The 22,496-nt window shown below is 41.5% G+C and overlaps 1 protein-coding gene and 1 long non-coding RNA gene across 3 annotated transcripts in view; one reads left to right on the forward strand and one right to left on the reverse strand.

Moving 5' to 3' along the window:
- LOC129698159 (GRIP and coiled-coil domain-containing protein 2) overlaps window positions 1-18,130 on the reverse strand; it is a 40,959-nt gene extending 22,829 nt beyond the window's left edge. Inside the window, exons 1-12 of the mRNA XM_055637096.1 lie at window positions 18,050-18,130; window positions 14,494-14,550; window positions 14,262-14,346; window positions 11,769-11,836; window positions 11,351-11,455; window positions 8,276-10,744; window positions 6,288-6,360; window positions 4,706-4,806; window positions 4,513-4,611; window positions 2,715-2,834; window positions 2,017-2,181; window positions 1,472-1,576 (exon numbers count right to left, since the gene is read on the reverse strand). Of these exons, the coding sequence (XP_055493071.1) occupies window positions 1,472-1,576; window positions 2,017-2,181; window positions 2,715-2,834; window positions 4,513-4,611; window positions 4,706-4,806; window positions 6,288-6,360; window positions 8,276-10,744; window positions 11,351-11,455; window positions 11,769-11,836; window positions 14,262-14,346; window positions 14,494-14,550; window positions 18,050-18,055 (3,453 nt within the window). The 5' untranslated portion in view covers window positions 18,056-18,130. The remainder of the gene's footprint in view (window positions 1-1,471; window positions 1,577-2,016; window positions 2,182-2,714; window positions 2,835-4,512; window positions 4,612-4,705; window positions 4,807-6,287; window positions 6,361-8,275; window positions 10,745-11,350; window positions 11,456-11,768; window positions 11,837-14,261; window positions 14,347-14,493; window positions 14,551-18,049) is intronic.
- Window positions 18,131-18,292: 162 nt separating this feature from the next.
- Window positions 18,293-22,496, forward strand: part of LOC129698160 (uncharacterized) — a 52,608-nt gene continuing 48,404 nt past the window's right edge. For both annotated transcript variants that reach the window (XR_008723626.1, XR_008723627.1), the window contains exon 1: window positions 18,293-18,655. This is a non-coding gene — a long non-coding RNA (uncharacterized LOC129698160). The remainder of the gene's footprint in view (window positions 18,656-22,496) is intronic.

A 22,496-nucleotide genomic window follows, 5' to 3' on the forward strand; every position in this document is an offset into this window, starting at 1 on the left:
AAGGGGGGGTGAAGGGGTAAACTTTAATTCTTAGTCCCCTACCTGGTCGGAGAGACGGGGAGCGGTCAATGCCTTACCGGGTCGCCGTGCAGTAAGCTCCGCAGCGCTGTGGCCGTTGGGACTGCGGGCGGCGCCAGTTGTAGCTCCGACCCCGGCAACTCTACCCCTGGCTGCGAGGCGCTCCAAATCCAGCGCGGCCCGCGGCCGGACGCCCCAGCTCCGCAAATGTCGGGAGTCGGCAGCGTCGCAGCGCTGGGAAACCAGCGGGGAGCGGGCAATGCCTTACCGGGTCACCGTGCGGCAAGCTCCGGAGCGCTGTGGCCGCCGACACACAACATCGCGGAGCGTCGCTGGATTTGGAGCCGCGCAGCCAGGGGTAGAGTTGCCGGGGTTGGAGCTCCAACCGGCGCCGCCCGCGGCCGGACGGAGCCCCCAACTCCGCGGCTCCAAATCCAGCGACACTCCGCGATGTTGTGTGTCGGCGGCCACAGCGTTCCGGAGCTTGCCGCACGGCGACCCGGTAAGGCATTGCCCGCTCCCCGCTGGTATCCCAGCGCTGCGACGCTGCCGACTCCCGACATTCCCGGAGCTGGGACGTCCGACCGCGGGCGGCGCTGGATTTGGAGCACCTCGCAGCCAGGGGTAGAGTTGCCGGGGTCGGAGCTCCAACCGGCGCCGCCCGCGGCCGGACGGAGCCCCCAGCTCCGCGAGGTTGGGAGTCGCCGACCAGGTAGGGGACTAAGAATTAAAGTTTCCCCCTTCACCCCGACTCCACCACCACCACATAAAATCCCTCCAAACTAACTGACTAACATTTATGCAATGAGTCTCCCGGTCACCCGGGAGGAGGCAGCTGCTCCAGACTTTTCAAGCCGCCCGCGCTACCTACCTAATCTACGCTAAAAATCTTCCATTCTGAAATCCGAAAATGTCCGAAATCCGACAAGTGTCTGGTCCCAAGGCTTTCGGATAAAAGGTTGTGCACCTGTACTGGTAAATTTCTGAAGAACCCACTTTCAATCATTACTGTTTTTCCTAAAACTATTTTAATTTTTACTAATTAACTAATAAAATAGCCATAAATCTGATGCAGAAAATTGTAGATACATCGCAGCAGGTTAGATAGCAAATGCTTTAAAATAGTGTTAATGTTTTATGTCTTATGATCTAATATATAAAATCTGGAAATTTTAAGAGGCAACATTTTTTTCCCCCCAACTCTTTTAAAGATAAATCTTCCTGCTTCTGTCCACAGGGTTAAAGTTGGGGCAATGTCAGAAGAAAAGTTGCTGATCCACCTCACATTGAGATTCGCTGGATCAGGATACGAGGCTGGATATTATAGAGGGGGGAAGGAGTGAAGAGCCTAAGTCATAGACAACTAGGAGCATCTTGTTTTATTTCAGATTTAAGGCAACTGTAGTGCTTTACGTTTGAATGCAATGGGGTTGTGTCTGTTGGAGATTCCTACCTTTCTCACAAGTTGCAGTTCATGGATTGTTTGTTGAAGTTGGTATTTCTCATTTTGAAGTTGCTTTTTAAGTTCTTCAATTTCTTTTACCAATGCACAATTATCCTGCAGTGCAAAATACATTTTTAATATACAAGTTATCTGCTTCAGAAAAGAAATTGTTAGTTTAGATACAGTATGGAAACAGGCCCTTCAGCCCACATTGACTATCGATCACCCATTCACACTACTTTCGATGTTATTCAATTTTCTCATTTATTCACTACACATTTGTAGTAATTTACAGAGGCCGATTAACCTACAAACACGCACATCTTTGGGATGTGGAGGAAACTGGAGCACTCAAAAGAAACTTGTGGAGACAGGAAAAATGTGCTAACTCCACACAGACAGCACCTGAGGTCAGGATCAAACTTGGATCTCTGATGCTGTGAGCCCCACTATCTGCCACACTCTGTCACTCCCTAAATTGAATATAGCTCAATGCCTGAGAGTTTTAAATATATTTTGTGGAATTGTACCAGTTATTTTCTTAGTGTCCATACCTTGGATATCTGCTCCTTGACAACTTTTATGGCTTCTAGCTCTTTTTCAACAGCTATCTTGGCCTTTTCGGATTCCAATATCTGTATTTCTAGCTGTTTGGCATTTGACTGCAAAGTTCCTAAATGAACCAATATATTTTCTTTCTCTGAAGTCAATTGTTTGTGCTAAATGGAAAATAGGTGAAAGTCAGAAACAGATTCATTAATAAATAAAGCAGTGTATTCCTTCAAAGATTATGATTCTCACCTTTTTTTGCACAAGGCTCTAACATGCTATGTATTATCTAATTTTTGCATAATTGGGGACGACGACGACGATTGTTAATTTGTACTGTACAGAGCCCGATGAAAGACACGCACACAGACAGACAAGACACACACACAGAGTCCACAGAGCAAACAGAAATTAAATTATCTGCCAAGGATTTCGTTTACTGTGGGTCTTGGAATTAATAAAATGGGACCTTTTTGATTTGTTATTAACAAGATTAAATTTATTGTTTTCACATATTCTCAAATGTAGTTTTGTTTGCTTGTTGTTTGGCCGGTTTTACTTTAGGGAACAATTGTGCAACAATGCCCGATAAGGATTTTTAAATTAGCAGATTAAATATTTGTAGCATAAACTGAATTATAGATTTGCTGCATCGTAGACAGAAAAATAGGACAGTTAACTATGATGACAGATAGCACCCTACCTGTTGAAGACATGCTTGAAGGTGTTGTGTAAGCTCCTCCACCTGGTTTTCACAATTATTTGCGCGTTCTTTTTCCACATCCAGCTTTTCTGCTTGCTTCTCGTATTCCAGCAAAATATTCTGAGCAGAAGAAACATGATCTTAAATAAATTATAGCAGTTATAGGAAGGCCATTTATGACATTTTGTTTTTATTTAGATTAAATGACAAACTGCTTAATCAATGTTTTCCCCCACGGGTTTCTGAGCCACACAAACAGAGCAATCTGTAGCCGTTTTTTTAGCACGTGTGTGGTGGAATGTCTTGGGATCCCTCAATTGGGAAACAAATTAAATGCTTTCCCTTTAACCCTAGCCCACTATTCCATTGAAAGTGGATGTCTGATGTTCTGCGAGGAAAATATCTGCCTGATCAATCGGAAGAGAGGCTTCCATGTATCATACACAACTAATGACCACATAAAAGAAGTTATCTAGCATCTATAGAACAATCCAATGAAGAACTGACACCAAAAAAATGAGGAGGGAAAACCCAGCAGATTCTGAGTGTCAATTATTTTCATGGAGCGGATACTCAATTCAACATCTGAGCAGGTGATTATTTATATCACCAGTTATAAATCTTAATCCTCATATCAATCCTCATCCTTCCTTATAACTATAAAACTCTGATCTTGGATGTGGGGATGTGAGCATGTGTGCGCGCGCGCGCGTGTGTATTTATTTGAGTTAATCACATCTACTCGAAGAAATGACGTGTTAATGGGAAAGTTCTTTACATATTCCAATAGAGATTTACCCCCTGCAGGCAAAAATCGGCTTACCTGAAAATGCCCTGCTTTATTTCTTGAGTAGTTAATTAAAATGTTCACAAATCCCATCAAAATTTGAATTCAAACCGCCTGTTTTTTTCGCCGATGACATGACAATAGATCTGCCTGCCTGCCATGCCATGCCATCCCAGCCCCTGCACAGTTGTCGGTTATGGGCGAGTGGTGGAATATAGCATTGGGGTAAATATTGTGTTGGGGGAACGGGTTGCGTTGGGGGACCAGGCCTTCCGTGTGACAGGGACCCAATGGATCCAACTTGGTCTAGTATACTATAAACATCTTGTACGCTTCACAAGATTTCATCATTCAAAATTTTCCGACAATGCCAATACATTAAACAATCCAAGGCAAAAACTGACTACAAATAAGAACTATGCAATGGAGATATGATTACCAGGATAAGTATTAAAATATGAGCATGAAAGAGCCATAATTCAGTTTAAATCTTACAAATAGTCACCAGTAGAAATTATACCCCACATTAATTATCATGACAGGATTGGTTGAGTCACTTTATCTCAGTTCTTTTGCTGTCGGAATAGGTCATGATGATAATGACAACTAAGTTGCTTCATTCAATTTTTAAAATTTAGATATTTAAGAGAGATCAGAGAGATTCAGAGTGATTATTCATTAACTTTCTCAGTGTCTGTTGATCCTGATTTTTCCTCCCAGCAAATTGCATAACCACCAAGAAAACATACAACAGAATCAGAGGAATCTTTCCAAATTTCCCTTTCATTTTACCTTATCAACACCTGCGGTATTCTGATTATTTCATAACTGCTAGTATTTTCTTAATATACTTCCCTAAGCCTGTATAATGGCATTTCATCTGAAGATATTCTGAAAACAACACATGGTTGTCCACTACCCACTTGATATGCCACTTTCTCAAGCGAAAGCACATACATCATACATTGTTTTGTCTTTTACAATTCCCCTCCACAATGTTAGAAAGAATACCTTGTAGTTGTCAGATCCTTGCATAATGTCCTTGATGGAAAACGACAGTTTATCTCGCTCAGATTTTACAATTTCCATTTCTTCTGTTAAGAGTAGGACCTAGCCGAAAAGGAAGTATTTCTTTATACAAAAATCACTCCTAAACAACATTAATTTCAAGAGGAGAGGAAAAAAAAAATCACTGGGTACCTACCTGCTTTTTGCTGGCATCAAGTTCTTTTTTAGCTTTCACCGCCACAGCTTTAATCTTGTTTATTCGATTTTCCTTGTCATTGCTTACTTTTTCAAGTTCAACTGTTTTGAAATCAAAACATTCTAAATAAGCTAACCGCTATCTTTTAGTTCTCCACAGCCAACCACACATCTCCTCCCCCCCCCTTGCTTTCTTGAGGATGCTCAAATAAAAACGTGGAATATTATACAAATCAACAATCTAGGTTCAAGTTAATTTGAAATTGTGTGAAATTTGAGAAGCAAGTTTCATTCACATTATTTTACACATCACATTGTGCCTGAACTGCTCTGTCGGTGGATCACCAGCTTCCTGATAGACAGGAAGCAGCATGTGAGGCTGGGAAAGCACATCTCGGACCCGCAAACCCTCAGCATAGGAGCACCGCAAGGCTGCGTACTCTCTCCTCTCCTCTACTCTCTCTACACCAACGACTGCACCTCCACAGGCACCTCTTTCAAGCTTCTCAAGTTTGCGGACGACACAACCCTGATTTGACTGATCCAGGATGGGGAGGAATCTGCCTACAGACAGGAAGTGTCACAGTTGGCGTCCTGGTGTTGTCGCAACAACCTAGAGCTCAATGCTCTTAAGACAGTGGAATTGATTGTAGACTTTAGGAGACCTCCCCTCACCCCACTGACCAACAACACCACAGTCACATCAGTCGAGTCTTTTAAGTTCCTGGGAACCATCATCTCCAAGGACCTTAAATGGGGGGCTACCATCAACTCCAAAAGGCACAACGGTCAAAAAGGCACAACAGAAGATGTACTTCCTACGGCAGCTGAGGAAGCACAATCTGCCACAGGTAACGATGGTCCAATTCTACATGGCCATCGTAGTGTCTGTTCTCACTTTCTCCATCATGGTCTGGTTTGACTCAGCCACCAAGCACGACACCTGGAGGCTGCAGCGAATTGTCCGATCAGCAGAGAAGGTCATTGGCTGCAAACCTTCCCTCCATTGATGAACTGTACACTGCAAGGGCCAGGAAGCGAGCGGGTAAGATCATCTCTGACCCCTCTCAACCTGGCCACAAACTCTTTGAATCACTTCCCTCTGGAATGCGACTCCGGATTGTCTAAGCACAGCCAGACATAAAAAACGTTTTTATCCACGAGTAGTTGCTCTACTCAAGAGCCAAAAATCTGCAGCATTGGATTTCGGGGACCTGAAACATTACCCATCCATTTTCTCCAGAGACACTGCCTGACCTGCTGAGTTACTCCAGCACTTTGTGTCTATCTACAACAAATCTGTAATTTTAGATACTTTTCTTTTAAAAGATAAAGAAATGCAATACAATACTATTTAATACATCTAGAAGTACTACTTGATTCATTTTTATCAATAGAGTTGGACAGATTTATAAAGAGATTGCGATGTCTACGATGTTCATCACCCGAGTGACCCAATTATAAATAAATGAAAACTAACCGTGTTGAGTATTATTAACATTCATCACGTTTTCTTTTAGAGGCGTTCAGGTACATTGACCAATACTTAACCAAGAACAAAAAGTACTGAAATGGAAACATACCCACTTTCTCATTCAGTTCTACAATTGTGTTTTTTAAGGTGTTCTCTTCACTGGAGATTTTCAGCATCAAATCCTGTATCGAATACAATAAACAAAAGGTTAACCTTAAGTTGAAGGGTATTGCATTCTAAAATTTCCTGAAACAGAAAACAAAATACAGTCTTCAATCGAACAGCTAGACACTACCTGTTGTCCTAAACAAAAGTAAATATTGAATTCATAGCCCAATATTCAATTTAAGATATGAAAAATCAAAAATGGTTTTATACTGTAGCTCATCAGCTACCAATATTTGACTGAACATATTCAAGATTTCATCCATATAAAGAGAGACAACTACAACCATATCACAGACACAAATGATAAAATCAAGTCTAATTTCTCAATTTACGAGATTCAAAAAGAGTTGGAATTTACAGGTATATGTCTGAGTGCGTTATTTTTCTCAAGATAAATCAATCTGTTCAAGGATCTCTTCCTGACCAGCTTGTAATTTCAAAGGAATTCAATAATTTGACAAAACTTTGAATGGTACTCAGAAATTACAAGAAAAGGTTGAAATAAAATGTCCCATAAAACAAACATTGAGCATCAAAAGCGGTTATAAACTTAAAAGCCATGGTTACTTCATTAGCACCATTCTTCAGTACTACAGCCAGGATCCTTGCTAACATTGCAGTTTACTGGAATTGAATTGCTATCCAGATCATTCAGGTAGCTGCTGATCAACCCAGCCGATGTTGATCTGGACTCACATATAGAATCTCTGGAAAAAAAAGGACGAGACGTTTTTTGGGTCGGGACCCTTCTTCAGACTGAAGGGCTTACTTCTTCGGAATGTCAAATTTCTCAATCACCATGCCGATACTAGCTTTCTCAAGTTCCACAAGCATAGAGGAATTTGAACTAATGTCCTCTGGCCTATTGGTACATTGTCAGGGAGGTCTGTTAAACTGAAGCCAATGGGGAATTGGGGGAAAATACAGCACAGGTGGAGTTACACAAAGGGACAAGATGAATGTGACTATTATTTGATATTAAATCACCCCAATCCAAAGAGATCACTGCACAAACAAGCACAGACAATTCTGGAAACACAACAGGTCAGGCAGTATCTGGAAAGTGAGTTAACATTTCACAGTTGTACATACCTGAAATATTATCTATTCCACAAAGGACAAAGTAAGTATTCAGGTATTTTTCTGAAGGACCCTTGGACAGTACCTGACCTGCTGAAGATTTGCATTTTTTTCTGCATTTATTTCACATTCCTGCATCTGCAGTTAAAAACAAAAATAATTGCAGATGCAGGAAATGTGGGAAGTGCCATCTTCAGAGACTTCATGAAAAATCTTGAATCCACGATAATATCATACAATTGAATGTTGGTGATAATTTCACAATGTTTAATACCATTCGTAACTCTTCAATAAATGAAGCAGCCCAAATCTACATGGTGCAAGACCTGGATAAAATTGACAGTGACAGTAAAAATGGCAAAAGCAATTGTGTCACACAAAAGCTAGGTAGTGATTGATCAAAAAAAAGGGAAACTAAAAGCCTTTGACATTCAACAAAGTAAAAATATATCTTCAACAAAATCTCCACAGTTGAAAAATAAGTTGAGAAAGAATTTTATAAAAGATATTCCAAAATCAGTTTGGCTAATATCAAGTAAATTCAATGCACCAAGAAATGTATGTCTTCAAAAGAAAATAATAAACTGAAGAGATTTTCTATTTACAACAATATTTCCTTTGAAATTTAAATCATCATACCTTGGAAAGGTTGGGTTATCAAAGGACCAATACTTTAATACTTTTTTCAGCTAAGTGACTAATAATATTTGCTGGAAGCTTGGCTTAGACTTGGATCCACATAGCCAACAGAAAGATTTTTTAAACATAAAATGTCAACATTGCACTCTGTGCCACCAGTTATTTATTCTTAGTCTTATTCAGTATATTTAATTTTTTCATGTTAAATACCTTCAATTTTTCAAGCTCCTCTCTGCATTTTAATAGCTCAGATTCTTTTTCATTCAACTGGAGCTTCAATTTATCGTCTCCTTCTTGTGCCATTTCTTTTTCAGTTTTCTCACTCTGTTCTTGCCTTTGTGTTTCCAAGTTTTCAAGCTTCTGTGTAATATTCTGAATCTGAACCAGTAGATCTTCATTCTCATGGTTATTTTTTTCACTTAGGTTCTGCATCTCTAACAGATCTCTCTGCAGTCCTTCCTTATCAAACAATGCTTCATCTAGGTGCTTTTGCAAAAGGGTTTTCTCTTTCCTGAGGTCATCGATTAAACAATCAAGTTCAGCCTGTTGATCTCTATTTGCATCGCTCTGTAATTGCAATTCTTCTTGCAAATGTAGTATGCGCTCATCATGTAGTTGTACTATAGATTGCTTTTCATCCTTCATTTTTGTCACATATTCTTCAAGTAATTGCATTGCCTCAATTACACCCACCTCATGACCATCATTTCTAAAACTATAAGCTTCCTGTTCAACAATATTAACTATTGCACATCTGACATCAAAAAGTTGCTGTTTTCCAAGTTTATCTGCTATTTCTAAGCTCTTCTTTTCTTCAATTAAAGCTTGTAGTTGATTATTGAGATCATGACATTTTTCTTCATTTGATCCCATGTTTTCATTTTGCAAACTCAGCCTTGCTATTTCGTTTTGCAAAGATTCCTTTTCTTTTTCTAACTTTGTAAACAGTTCCTCTAAGCTTTTTGTCTGAGAGTCCAAATGCTCCTTCTCAATTTTAATAGTCTCCAGTCGGGTTTCCACTTCACTTAATTTTTGACAGGAATTATCTTTTTCTGAAACTGCCTCTCTTAAACAAAGTGCCATTTCATCCACTCTCTGCTGCGATTCATAATTGTCCTTACTGAGTTCTTGTATTTGTTGTTGAAGTTCTGCACAGTTACCTTGTTCTTGTTTGAGAGATTGTTCCAATTCACTTATTGACTTTTCAGAGATAACGCTTCTTGCTGTTAGTTCCTCCTTCTCTCTCATTATATTATCTACTTGCTCTTTTGAATCAATGGCAACTGCTTCCTTCAGCTGAATTGACAATGCCAACTCTTCATTCTTCTCCTGAAAATTACTTGCAATTTGCTTTAGTTCTTTAGCCTCCGCAACTTCAGTCTGCAGTTTGTTGATCGACTCCAAAAGATAATCTTTCTCATTAAAAACTTTTCTGAGCTTCTGTTGCAGGTCATGAATTTCATCAGATTGCTGCTGTTTCATAATCTCAAACTCATGGCTAATCTTTGAAGCAGATTCTCTTAATTCGGTCTGTAGTATTTCCATGGTTTTGCACAAGTTTTCATAGTGACACTCTGCCTCCTCTTTCTCTTCCAATAATGTTTGGCAATGCTTGGTCAAGTCATCTACCTTACGAAGCCATTCAAGTTTTTCATTTTCAGCTGCAGAAGATAAAGTTTGCTCTAACACCGAAATATTTTTTTTATGCTGTTCCATTACAATCTGTATTTCAGCAGTATGCTGCATGACTGCCTTTTCACAACTGTGATTGGCAGAATGAAGTTCATCTGTCAATTTGGTAACCATGCTCATATATTCTTCCTTGGACAGCTGGAGTTCATTTATCTTGAACTCCCAATCCTCTCTCTCATGAAACAACTCCTCTTTCACGTGCTGCAGTTCCATTTCTACTTTCTCTTTTTCATCTTTCAAGTATGCAATTTCATTCTGCCTCAAACTATGTTGCGATTCTAATTTTTTCGCACAGTTCTCAAGATATTTGATTTGCTCACTGGAGTCAGAGGTTGATTCTTTTGGAAGCTTTTGTTGCAAACGTTGAACCTTTTCTTGCTCTCCTGTCATTTTTCTTAACTGATCTTTCAGTTGATTCAACTGAAGCTCATAGTTGCTAATATTAGCAATCTGTTCATTCTCAAAACGTTTCTCTTTCTTTGAATGCTTCTCTTTTAAATCTTGCTCCAACATCTTAAGTTCTTGTTCATGTGCTATGACAGCAGATTCAAACTGTTGTGTTAATAGTGCCACTTCTTCTTGATGGGTTTTCTGAATGTTCTTCATTTCACTTTCCTGCTCAGAGGCAGAGTTCATATGAACTTCTTGCATCCTCTTCAATTCTTCCTTTTGCTCCTTGGTGATTGTTTCCAGCTGCCGTTTCAGTTGAAAATCAGAAGATTTTCTAACTTCATTTAATTCTTCTTCCAGCCTCTTTGTTTCATTCTGCTGCAATGAGTAGACTGCAAGCTGTTGCTCAAGTTGTCCAATGTGGTTAATGTGTTTGAGATTTGACTCCTGAAGTTCAATTTCTAACCTGTTCAGTTCATCTTTGTATTTTGCTCGAGTAGTTTCTAAATCACAATATATGGCTTCAATTTTGTCTAAATGCTGTTTTTTTAACAGTTCAATTTCGTCCTGGAGAGCTGCTTCTTTTGACAATGCATCCTGAAAAGATAAAAAATAATGTCATCACTGTTCATATATCATGGACACATGTTCTGCTCATCTTGTATTGATGTAGAGCTAATATTAAACTAAACGTTTTAGGTAAAATGAAGAAATTACCTATAGCATCGTTAAAGAAACCTTCTTCAAAAAAAATTATGCCCAAGAGTATCTTAGCATATACCAGCCTTACAATATCCATTGCTGATCACAAAATAATCAATCTGATGTGTAAAGTTCTAAAACTAAACAAATACATATTTTTCTCCATCTATACAATTTTTGTTTGAACAATGTCAAGGCAGATAGAAAATTTCAGCAATATATAGTTGTTGAAACGGCGTAAGCTATACCAATATCAGTGCATTATTCAGCTAAGTTAACTAATCTATTGAAGTACCCAAAGCATAATGATTAAACTAAATGTGTAGTGTTGAAAAGCAAAACTGGAGCTTAATATATGGAGGCCAAAATAAATGAACAAATAATCCATCCTCTCTTATTCAAAATGCTGATGAACAGAATATACAATGCAGTATTTTTAAATGCACACAAAATTTGCATTAAATGTTATTTTCAGGGACACAATAAATGGCTAATCACTACCTTCAATTCTTCTTTGCAATTTTCATTTGCTTTTCTCAGAGACAGTGTACTTTGTTGAGCTTCTGCTTTTTCCAAGAGTACTGTGTCCAGCCTGGTTGTAAGTTCCTGATCAAAGAAGCAAAACATTACAGTTTTACACCATTACAAAACATTACAATACAAGCAATACATCAAATTTATGATTTACAAAAAAAATCACTTTTTTAATACTTAGTTTAGTCAGAAGTCAATTAATAATCACTATGAAAATGAAATTTACAAATTATGACAGAACCTTAAGTTTACAAAATTATAAAATGACATTACCCAGAAGGTTTAATTGAACTCTGTTTATGCACACAAGTTACAATGATGTGCATTTGAGCAGCTTGTAAAAAGTAATATTAACATTACAAATAATCTGCTTCTTAGACATTACCTGGATGACTGCATCATTGTCTTCAATAGCTGATTTTGTTTTCAGCTGTTCAATTTCATTTTCCAGTACTGAAATGATATAACAAGAATTAATAGAATGACCTTGATTCGATAATATATTGTAAAAAAAACCCCATGAGTAAATATTAATGAGTTAAGCATGTGGAATAAACACAAAACATACAGTTTTGAGATAAAACATAATTGTTTACAAAAAGTGGAAATTGTAAGGAATTAATAACATCATGATGGTTATGAGGAAGTGAGGGCAGCGGTCATGTTGAAAGACCCGAAACACCCAATGACTCCAGGTACATCACTGATGATGTGTTCAGGAGCATCAATAGGCTTAACAGCTGCGGCCCACCTGCAGTCCGTCTGTTTTTTTTTCTTTCGTTTTGTTCCTTGTCATGTTTTAGTTAATTTTGTTTTATTAAGTTGTATATGTATGTGGGTGGGGTGGGAGAAACATGCTTTGGCCTCTTCCTTCGGGGGATGCGACTTTTTCTTCGGTCGTATCCCCCGTCTCCGTCTGCGCCGAGGCCTAATGGCGGAGCTGGCGGCAACGGAGCTGTAGCGGCGGCAGCAGCGGCGGAGACCTGACTCGGCCCTGGAGCTCTGGCGGCAGCAGCGGCAGCGGATACCTGACTCGGCACCGAAGCTGTAGCGGCGGCAGCGGCAGCAGAGACCTGACTCGGCCCTGGAGCTGGCGGTGGCGGCAGCAGCAGCGGAGACCTGACTCGGCACCGAAGCTGTAGCGGCGGCAGCGGCAGCGGAGACCTGACTCGGCCCTGGAGCTGTGGCGGAGGCAGCGGCAGCGGAGACCCGACTCGGCCTCTGAGCTGTGGCGAGGCAGCGACCACCCGCGGAGTTTGAACCGTCGCCTCGGCGCAGAGGGAGAACAAAGAGGGAAGAGCCAGAGACTTTAAGATTTTGCCTTCCACCACAGTGAGGAAGTGTTTGGTGAACTCACTGTGGTGGATGTTAAATTTGCGTTGACTACGTGTTTTGTCATTTTTTTAAAAATTACATGTATGACTGCAGGGAAACAGAATTTCGTTCAGACCGAAAGGTCTGAATGACAATAAACAAATCTAATCTAATCTAATCTAATCAATAGATGTATTTTTATCAATGGTATAATAATTTGTAAGTTCTATGAACCAGTCTGACAAATTAAAAAGAAACACTGAGAACAACGTAGTAAGAAACAATAACTTACACATATTACATTCAATGTACAAAATTGTGCCAAGGCTCTTCAAAGCATCAATAGTTTAAAGAATATAGATAAAGCAGATAACAGATTGGATCACCAAATTTATAATCAAATTGATGTGAGCTTACTAGGCCTTGAAGGTGAATAGGTAGACAGAAAAGGTAGTGGGTTTAGGAACAAATTCCAGATTAAAGGATCATTTGCAATTGGAGAGCATAGTTGAGGAGGAGTGTTGGGGTGAGGTAACTAACAATTCTCCATAACAACACAGGAAATAGTGTGAGTCGAAAAATACCCAGATGAAGAAACATCGGAGGATGGGGAATATGGCCAATCCAGAAACCTAAAACATGTGGCGTGAGAGCTGACCTGAAACACTGGAGTAGGAGACAGAGGAGTGGGAATTAGAAAGGGTGGTACAGGATAGTAATAATTTGAATTATGTGTAGGAAGGAGCTGCAGATGCTGGTTTAAATCTAAGATAGACACACAAAGCTGAAGTAACGCAGCGGGTCAGACAGCATCTCTGGAGAAAAGTAATCGGTGACATTTTGGTTCGACCCAAAAAGGAATCGAGACCTATTCCTTTTCTCCAGAGATGCTGTCTGACCCATTGAGTTACTCCAGTTTTTTGTGTCTACCTATGATTTGAATTATATCTACTTTTATGACAAGCCCCGTGAAGAACTGACAGACCAGTGTATTTATTCAGAAATATTGAAATGGCAAATGGTAAGGCACCCTTAACTGTAAATGTAATTATGTTACTGGGACGTACTTTGGGTCAATATTATAATTGCCCAATAAAATGAATTCAGTTTGCAGAAGAGTGATATCCATGCATTCACTCTGTTATGCATAAATTGTAAAAACTACCTTGCTATTTGGAAAGTAGGGTTAGTTTGGAGTTGGATAGACAGTACAGTTTTAGTAACGGAAATTCAAGGATTCAACATGCAAATGTCATTCTCTGAAAATTAATTTACATAAAAGGGACAGGTTTTCAGGATCGAAGCAAGTGTCGTTGTTTTTCATTTGGGTTGCCTAATCACATCTATATTATCATATGAACGTTATAATAGCACAAGTAAGACCATCAAAATTAATTTATTTTGAGCTGAATGAACAATAAAATAATTTATATCTTTTGCCTGCAATCAATCTCAGCATTGGATAGTATTCACTATTCAAGGTAGAAAAGGATACATGCTTTGATCATTTAAAAATACATGATTATACAATTGTTTTCCAAGATCTGCAGTAAAATCATATTACCAGTGCATTTTGACTTTGTCTTCTGTAAAAGGACCATTTGCTTCTTTGCAAATTTTATAAGGTCTTCCTTTGACAGAGTGTCTAGCTGCAAATACAACAGAATATGAATTAGTATGAACATGACATATTTCAATGTCAATTCACAAATACAAGTAATATTTAGTACGGGAAGAAGCTCTGAGAAATTGCATAATGTTTCAGAAATTCCAGAGGATGTTTCCAATTATCAAACCTTAGATTTTCCTGATGCAGAGCTTGCTGGCGATGCCACATTATCTGAGCCATTCTCCTGTGGGGCAAAAGAAATAGAAGCTTTACAACATGCATCATTGATAGCACGTTTTAACATGATACTAACACTCGCAGTATTGCCAACAGATTTTATTTCACCTGTAATGAATAATTGAAAAATACTATAACTGCAATTTAAATTGAACCTTTGAAATCAAGTTCCTTGTACATACTTATCATTAATAAGTATGTACAAGGGCCGCCATTACCCCGGAAGTGGCGGCGCTGCACTGGCAGCAGCGGCTCACCTGCAGTCCCGTTTGTTTTTGCTTTTTTGTGTTGTTTTTTTCGTTTTGGTTAGTCTAGTTTTTTGGTTTTTAGTTGTGTGTGTTTTGGGGGGGGGGGGGTTGAAACAGGGTCTGCTGTCTCTCCCTGCGGGGGGAATGCGACTTTTTTGTCGTATTTCCCTTCTCTGCCTCCGTCTGTGCTGAGGCCTAATGGCGGAGCTGGCGACCTTGAGGCTCAGGAGGCAGAGCCCGACAGGACTCGCCCTGAGCTCGCTGCCGTGAGGACGGTCCGGCTCGGTGCTGGAACAGTGCTTCCGTGAGGGGCTGTGCCGACCCCGTGAGGGCGGCCAGCACGAGGGAGGAATGGTGCTCCCGTCGGAGTGGCCGAGCTCGGGGAGGTACGGCTCTCCCAGCCTGAGGGAGAAGCGGCGCCCATGTCGGGGTGGCCCAGCCCGAGGGAGGAGCGGTGCCCATGTCGGGGCGGTCCGGCCCGAGGGAGGAGCGGCGCCCATGTCGGGGCGGCCCAGCCCGAGGGAGGAGCGGCGCCCATGTCGGGGCGGCCCAGCCCGAGGGAGGAGCAGGGCCCATGTCGGGGCGGCCTGGCGCGAGGCTGAGATGGTAACTTACGTGAGGGCGATCCGGCTCGGGGCTGGAACTGTGTTCCGGTGGCTGGGACGGTGTTCTGGCGGCGGTGACCTGAGTCCGGGGTTCGGCCTCGAGCCAGCGGTTGCGTCAGCAGGACTGGGTGGACGGCAGCTTCGACCACCCCGGGCCGCGGTGATTGAGCCACGGGACTGTTTTAACATCGCCCGGTGGGGTATCGCCTCAGCACAGAGGGAGAAGAGGAGGGAAGAGACTGCAGATCAAAGCTTTTGCCTCCATCACAGTGAGGAGGTGCTAGGTGGACTCACTGTGGTGGATGTTAATATGTGTTTATTGTTGGGTTTTTTTATTGTATTGTATGTATGTATGTATGTATGTATGACTGCAGGCACGAAATTTCGTTCAGACTTCGGTCTGAATGACAATAAAGGAAACCTGCAAGTAATTCACTATCTTTACAAGTACCATTTGAAAATGATTCATCTTCTCTGTAATCAGGGACTCTGTCCTAAGGAATATTCTTTTCAAATTACATTTATTTCCACACTAAGGTAGTTAGCAACACTGCATTTCTCCAACCTTCAACATGATCCACAACTAGTTGCATCCACCCGAGTCCACACTTCTTCGTAGAGACCACTCCCTCTGCAAATCCTGCATCCCTTCCCACCCAACCCACCACCTTCCTCAGGTATTTTCACCAATAAACACAGGAGATGTAATATCTATCCCTACAACTCCTCTTTCACTTCCACCCAGGGACCTCAACAGACCTTCCAGGTGAAACAGTGGAGTTTGCAACTTTTCAAATCTTGCTTCAGACTGAAGGGTCCCACCCCAAAATGTCACCTATACATGTTCTCTAGAAATGCTGCCTGACCTGCTGAGTTATTCCAGCTCCTTGTTCATCGATTTAGTTTAGTTTAGAGATACAGTGCAGAAACAGGCCCTTCAGCCCACCGAGTCCACACCAACCAGCGATCCCCGCACACTAACACAAGCCTACACACACTCAGGACAATTTATACTTATACCAAGTATACAAACCCAAGCCAATTAACCTACAAACATGTATGTCTTTGGAGTGTGGGAGGAAATCGCAGATCTCTGCGAAAACCCACGCAGTCACGGGGAGAACATACAAACTCTGTACAGACAGCACCCGTAGTCGGGATCGAACCGGGGTCTCTGGCGCTGCAAGCGCTGTAAAGCAGCAACTCAACTGCTGCACCATTGTGCCGCCCTAAAATGGGAATTATATTCATGATCTTTTGGTTCAATTGAGTTCTATTATTGGTTCTATTATAAATTAGCCAAGCCATCCACAGTACTTCATTTTGAGATTAACCTCCATTTGTCATGCTATCCCAAAGTGTTGACTGCAATACAAATGTGACAACACCAATAAACCTTGCTCTGCTTCTTTCCCTGATTCCAGACGGAATGAGCTAATAGCTACTGGAAAGGAATTGGCTGCTTGCGTTTCGATCAGATTCCATTAATATACACTTGATATTTTATTTTAATATATTACTCAGATTCAAAACAAAGGGACTCTGAATGGTTTTCAATTATGTATTTACCATTATTGATGGCTAGGCTAATTTATAATAGAACCAATAATACAACCCAATTGAACCAAAATATCACATGGATTTAATTGTGATATTGTGCCCCCCCATCCCCCCTGGACTGTCTCCCTCGGATGGTCACGTCACACAGCTTATTTATTTATTTTACTTTTCTTTACATCGGTTGGAAGCTGCATACTAAATCTCGCTGCACTGATGTACAATGACAATAAAAGATATTATTATTATTATTCCCAATTTAGGACACAGTTACATAATATTAGCTGATACAAGTGCAATATTAATAGACCACAATAAGTAAGATGTTTTTTGACTGGTTAGCTGGAAAAGCAGGTGGACATAATTTTACTGGAGTACAGCAGGAAGTTCTTTCAGCATCACAACATTCTTACCTTAAGCAATAACAAACTGGCATTGACTACAGGTCATAACTACTAATACATTTATAGTAGTGTGTTGGGGGTGGCATTATGTAACTACAAGTTCCCAAATTCCACTATAAGGCTAATTATAACGTTAGAAACAGCAAGCTTTGTGTCAAGGCAACAACCAAAAAGTTCAACCTTATACGTTTTTTTGTTTAAGGCAGTCTAATGGTTCAGTAAATGCAAACAGGTCAACAAGCAAAAACAGCTTGTTATAGGCGTGCATGAATGCTTTGTTCGTAAGATGGAAAATGAACTTTAACCTTTGCATGGCACATTTAAATTGCTGTCCGAGATAGAGCTACTTCCAAGAGCATCAGTATTTAATTGTGGGCCTCATTGCATCTCAAATGACTGACAGTTTAGTTCCTCCAAAATCTGCTGTATAAATATCCTGCACGTAAATGGTGCAGTCAATACTGTTAAAATGTAAACCTTTGCTAATTTAGCCTGAGTATATCAGTGGCATGTGGTTGTACAAGTCACATTCAATGCAGATGCGTAAGCAGATCAGGCCAGCAGGTTTTGCCGCAGTATTGATGATCATATCAGTTTTGGCATGAAAGTGATAAACAACCGAATGCCCCTTTACGCCAGATAACGCCGAAGGCAGCAGGGCAGTTGGATGAAGCCCTGGGTCGCCCACTTACCTCCATGGCCGCTCGACGCCCTCTCCCCCCCCGCCCCGCGCGGTCGCGTTCCGGCTCCGGCTCTGAGCCTCAGGCTCTTCCGGCCGCGTGCCTGCTGACGTCCCCACACCGGAGCGAAACCGGAAACGCAAGTAACCACGGCAACGGGTGAGGGGCGAGGCCTCCCCCACGTCACCGGATAAACAAGCGCCGCCGAGCGGAGGTGGGACGATGCCCAGTCATCGCTCCTTCTGCCACGGATAAAGGTGCCACGCATAAAGGTGCCCCGTCACCGCTCCTTCTGCCACGCATAAAGGTGCCCCGTCACCGCTCCTTCTGCCACGCATAAAGGTGCCACGCAAGAGCATCCAAAGGATAGGTTCAAGAATGGTCTCCGCCTGAAACGTCACCCATTCCTTCTCGCCAGAGATGCTGCCTGTCACTCCAGGTTTTTGTGTCCATGTTCTGGAATAATAATGTAATAGTAATAGAATAAACGAGACAACAATATAGTGAAATCACCTTCACTGGACAGTTTTAGGGGGGCACTAACAGCACGTTAGTGTGCACAACACATCCAAGTTGGCGATATGCAGAGTACTGCCCTGCCGACTACAAATTCAGAAGGTAACGTTCAGGTGGAAAGTCACTGATCAATGATCACATATCTAGAGTCATACAGCGTGGAAACAGGCCCTTCGGCCCAATTTGCCCACGCCAACCTACATGTCCCATCTACGCTAGTTCCACCTGCCTGCATTTGGCCCGTAGCCTTGCAACTATCCTTGTCCAAATGTTTATTTTAATGTTGTGATAATACCTGCCTCAACTACCATCTCTGGCAGCTCGTTCCATACACCCACAACCCTTTGCTAAAAAAAGTAGCCCTTCAGGTGCCTATTAAATCTTTTCCCCCTCACCTTAATCCTCTGGTTCTTGATTTCCTACTCAAGGTAAAAGACTGTGTTTACCCGATCTAATCCTCTCATGATCACATACACCTCCATAAGACCATCCCTCATCCTCCTGTGCTACAAAGAATAAACTCCTAGTCACAGAGTGAATCAGTGTGGAAACGGGCCCTTCCACCCAACTTGCCCACACCGACCAACATGTCCCAGCTACACTAGTCCCCCTAGTTCCTAGTCTGCTCAACCTCACCCTATATCTCAGGCCATTGTAAATCTTTTTGGGGCCCTTTCCATCTTAATATCTTTTCTATAACGGGGTGACCACACTGAACACAATACTCCAACTATGGCTTCACCAATGTCTTCTACAACTGTAACATCCTTATAACGTCTACTCAGTACTCCGACAGGTGAAGCCCAATATGCCGATGGTCTTCTTGACCACCCTATTTACCTGTGACACTGCTTTCAAGGTACTATGTACCTGCATTCCTAGATCTATTTGCCCCATAACACTCCCCAGAGCTCTGCCATTCATTATGTAGGTCCTGTTTAGATTTTGAAAAAGACAACACTTATTACATTAAAGGACATTAGCCATTCCTCAGCCCACCTGCCCAACCGATCCAGATGTAATCTTTGATGGACATCTTCGGTATTCATAATACCACCCACTTTTGTGTCATCTGAAAACTTACTAAGCATGCCATGTACGTTCTCATCCAAATCATTGATATAAATAACTAAGAGTTATGAGCCCAGCATCGAACCGTGGCACACGACGTCACATGGTCTCCAATCTGAAAAAAAGCCTTCCATCATCACCTTCTGCTAGCTTCAATGAAGCATATTTTCTATCCAGTTGGCTAGCTCTCCTTGGATCCCATGCAATCTAATTTTCCAGAGCAGCCTACCATGCAGAATCTTGTCAAACGCCTTGCTGAAATCTATATATATAATGTCTACAGCTCTGCCCTCATCAACCTTTTGGTTACATCTTCAATAAACTAAAATCAGATTCTTGAGACACAATCTCCCACGTACAAAACAGTACTGACTATCCAAAATCAGCCCTTATCTATTTCAATGCATGTATATCTTATCCCTCAGACTACTCTCTAGTAACTTTCCGACCACAGATGTTAGACTCACTGGCCTATAATTCTCATGATTTTTCTTGCAGTCCTTCTTAAATAGAGGCACAACATTTGCCACCTTCCAGTCTACTGGCACCTTACTCATACTTAATGATCTCAAATCTCAGCAAGGACACCTGCAAATTATTTTCTAATGTCCCACAATGTTCTCGGATATATTTGATCAGGCCTGTGAGATTTATCTACCTTCATATGCGTTGGGTCGTTCAGCACCTCCTAGACCGTATACTGACTGTCCTCAAGACAGCTCCATTGGTTGCCCCAAGTTCCCCAGTCCTCACGTCTTTCTCCACAGTAAAAACAGAGAATAAATACTCATTGAGTCCTTTGCCCATCTCCTGTGGCTCCAGGAGCCCAGCCATTTTTTCCGCTTTGATTCCTGAGACAGCCTTTTCACACTGGTTACCCTTTTTCCCTTAAAGCCCCTATCCCACTTAGGAAACCTGAACGGAAACCTCTGGAGACTTTACGCCCCACCCAAGGTTTCCGTGCGGTTCCCGGAGGTTGCAGGTGGTTGCCGGAGGTTGCAGGTAGTGGAAGCAGGTAGGGAGACTGACAAATACCTCCGGGAACAGCACGGAAACCTTGGGTGGGGCGTAAAGTCTCCAGAGGTTTCCGTTCAGGTTTCCTAAGTGGGACGGGGCATTAAAGTACTTATAAAATCTCTTTGGGTTATCCTTACTATTATCTTCAAGAGCTAACCCTTTCTCCCTTTTTGCCCTCCTGATTTCCTTCTTTACTGTGCTCCTCAGTTCCCAAAACTCCTTCAGAGATACACTTGAATCTAACTGCCTATACCTGCCCCATGCCTCCTTCTTATTCTTGACATGAGCCTGAATGGCCTGGTCAGCTGCTGTATGAATTACTTCATGTTCCGCTTTAACATTACATTCTGGGTGTTGCTTAAAACAGAAGTAAGAGAAAGAGGAGGCAATTTGGCCCTACCAGTCTGTTATGTCTCAATCGTGGCTGATTTCCTGTCTTAATCCCAAATTCCCACCTCATTCCCATGCCCTTGATATCTCCATGTTTGATCAACTGCTAGCCTCTTTATACTGTCGCTGGACAAAGAGCTTGGTAAGAAGAACCGGGGGGACGGGGGCGTCTTACACAGTAAATGCAGGGACGATGACAGGTCATGTTGTCTGAAAAATAGGATTAGTCTTTCAGAATAGATGTGAGAATAAACTTTGCAATCCAGAGAATAGTGAACCTTTGGATTTCTGTATTAAAGTGGGCTGTGGAAGCTCAATTTAGTCTTTATTAGTTTAGAGACATATCATGCCCTAACATGAGAGTTTGGGACATCAAATTTATACAAGTAGTGAAATAAGAAAGGCCAGGCAACATTTCAGGTATTCATAAAAGTGTACAATCCTAGATTATATCCAATCATACTCAGTAATCCAATTATCCACAGGTAAACTGTCAAGAAAATAAATCTCTCAGTTCAAAGCATTTGGATCGCAAAGGAGATTTAATACACTGACACACTGATGCCAGAGGCAAACTTAAACACAATTAAATTAAATATTGGAACACGATTGGACATTCACTGCTAAGAACCACGCCAGTAATTACTTGGTTCCCACTCAGGTCAACTGGCCCAAACAGACCAAAATGTTTAAGGCCTGAACAGGCTTTTGTGAATTTGTTTCTCAGACAGCACAGTGATAAATGTGCTCTACTTAGTCTCAATGTGAAGGGCCTATCCCACTTTCCCGAGTTATTCATGAATTCTCCTGAGTTATTCACAAATTCTCCCGAGTTTTCAAACTCGCAGAATGTTCGTAACGAGTTCGTAGGAGGCCGTGGATATATCGTAGCGGCTCGTTATGCCAGCCGTAGGTACTCGGGGCATCAGGTAAGTCGGGACTTTTTTTCAGCATGATGAAAAATGTCCACGAGTAAAAAAATAGCCCCAAGTACCTATGGCTGGCATATCGAGCCGCTACAATATATCAACGGACTCCTACGGACTCGTTACGAACATTCTGCAATCACAGATTTATAATCATGGTGTCTTCTTGCACTATGCAAAGCAGGTAAATTATAATATAAATGGATGTGCAATACTGATTTGACCTCAGCGGTGTATTATTCCGCTGCACACTCCAACAACACCCCAGCTTAATTTTACAAAGTTAATCATGGCACCAAATGGAATGCAGCACCCCATAAACAAAATTCATTAAAATAATTATGAATTATCATGCTGCTTTAAATCGAAGATAGACACAAAATGTTGGAGTAACCTAGTGGGACAGGCAGCATCTCTCGAGAGAATGAATGAGTGACGTTTCGGGTCGAGACCCTTCTTCAGACTGATGTCAGGGGAGAGAAAGGTACATAGATAAGGACGTGTAATGTGTGAAAGCAGGACAAAGGGAATGGAAATCC

This window comes from Leucoraja erinacea, chromosome 6 (assembly GCF_028641065.1).
Source record: "Leucoraja erinacea ecotype New England chromosome 6, Leri_hhj_1, whole genome shotgun sequence".
NCBI lineage: Eukaryota > Metazoa > Chordata > Chondrichthyes > Rajiformes > Rajidae > Leucoraja > Leucoraja erinaceus.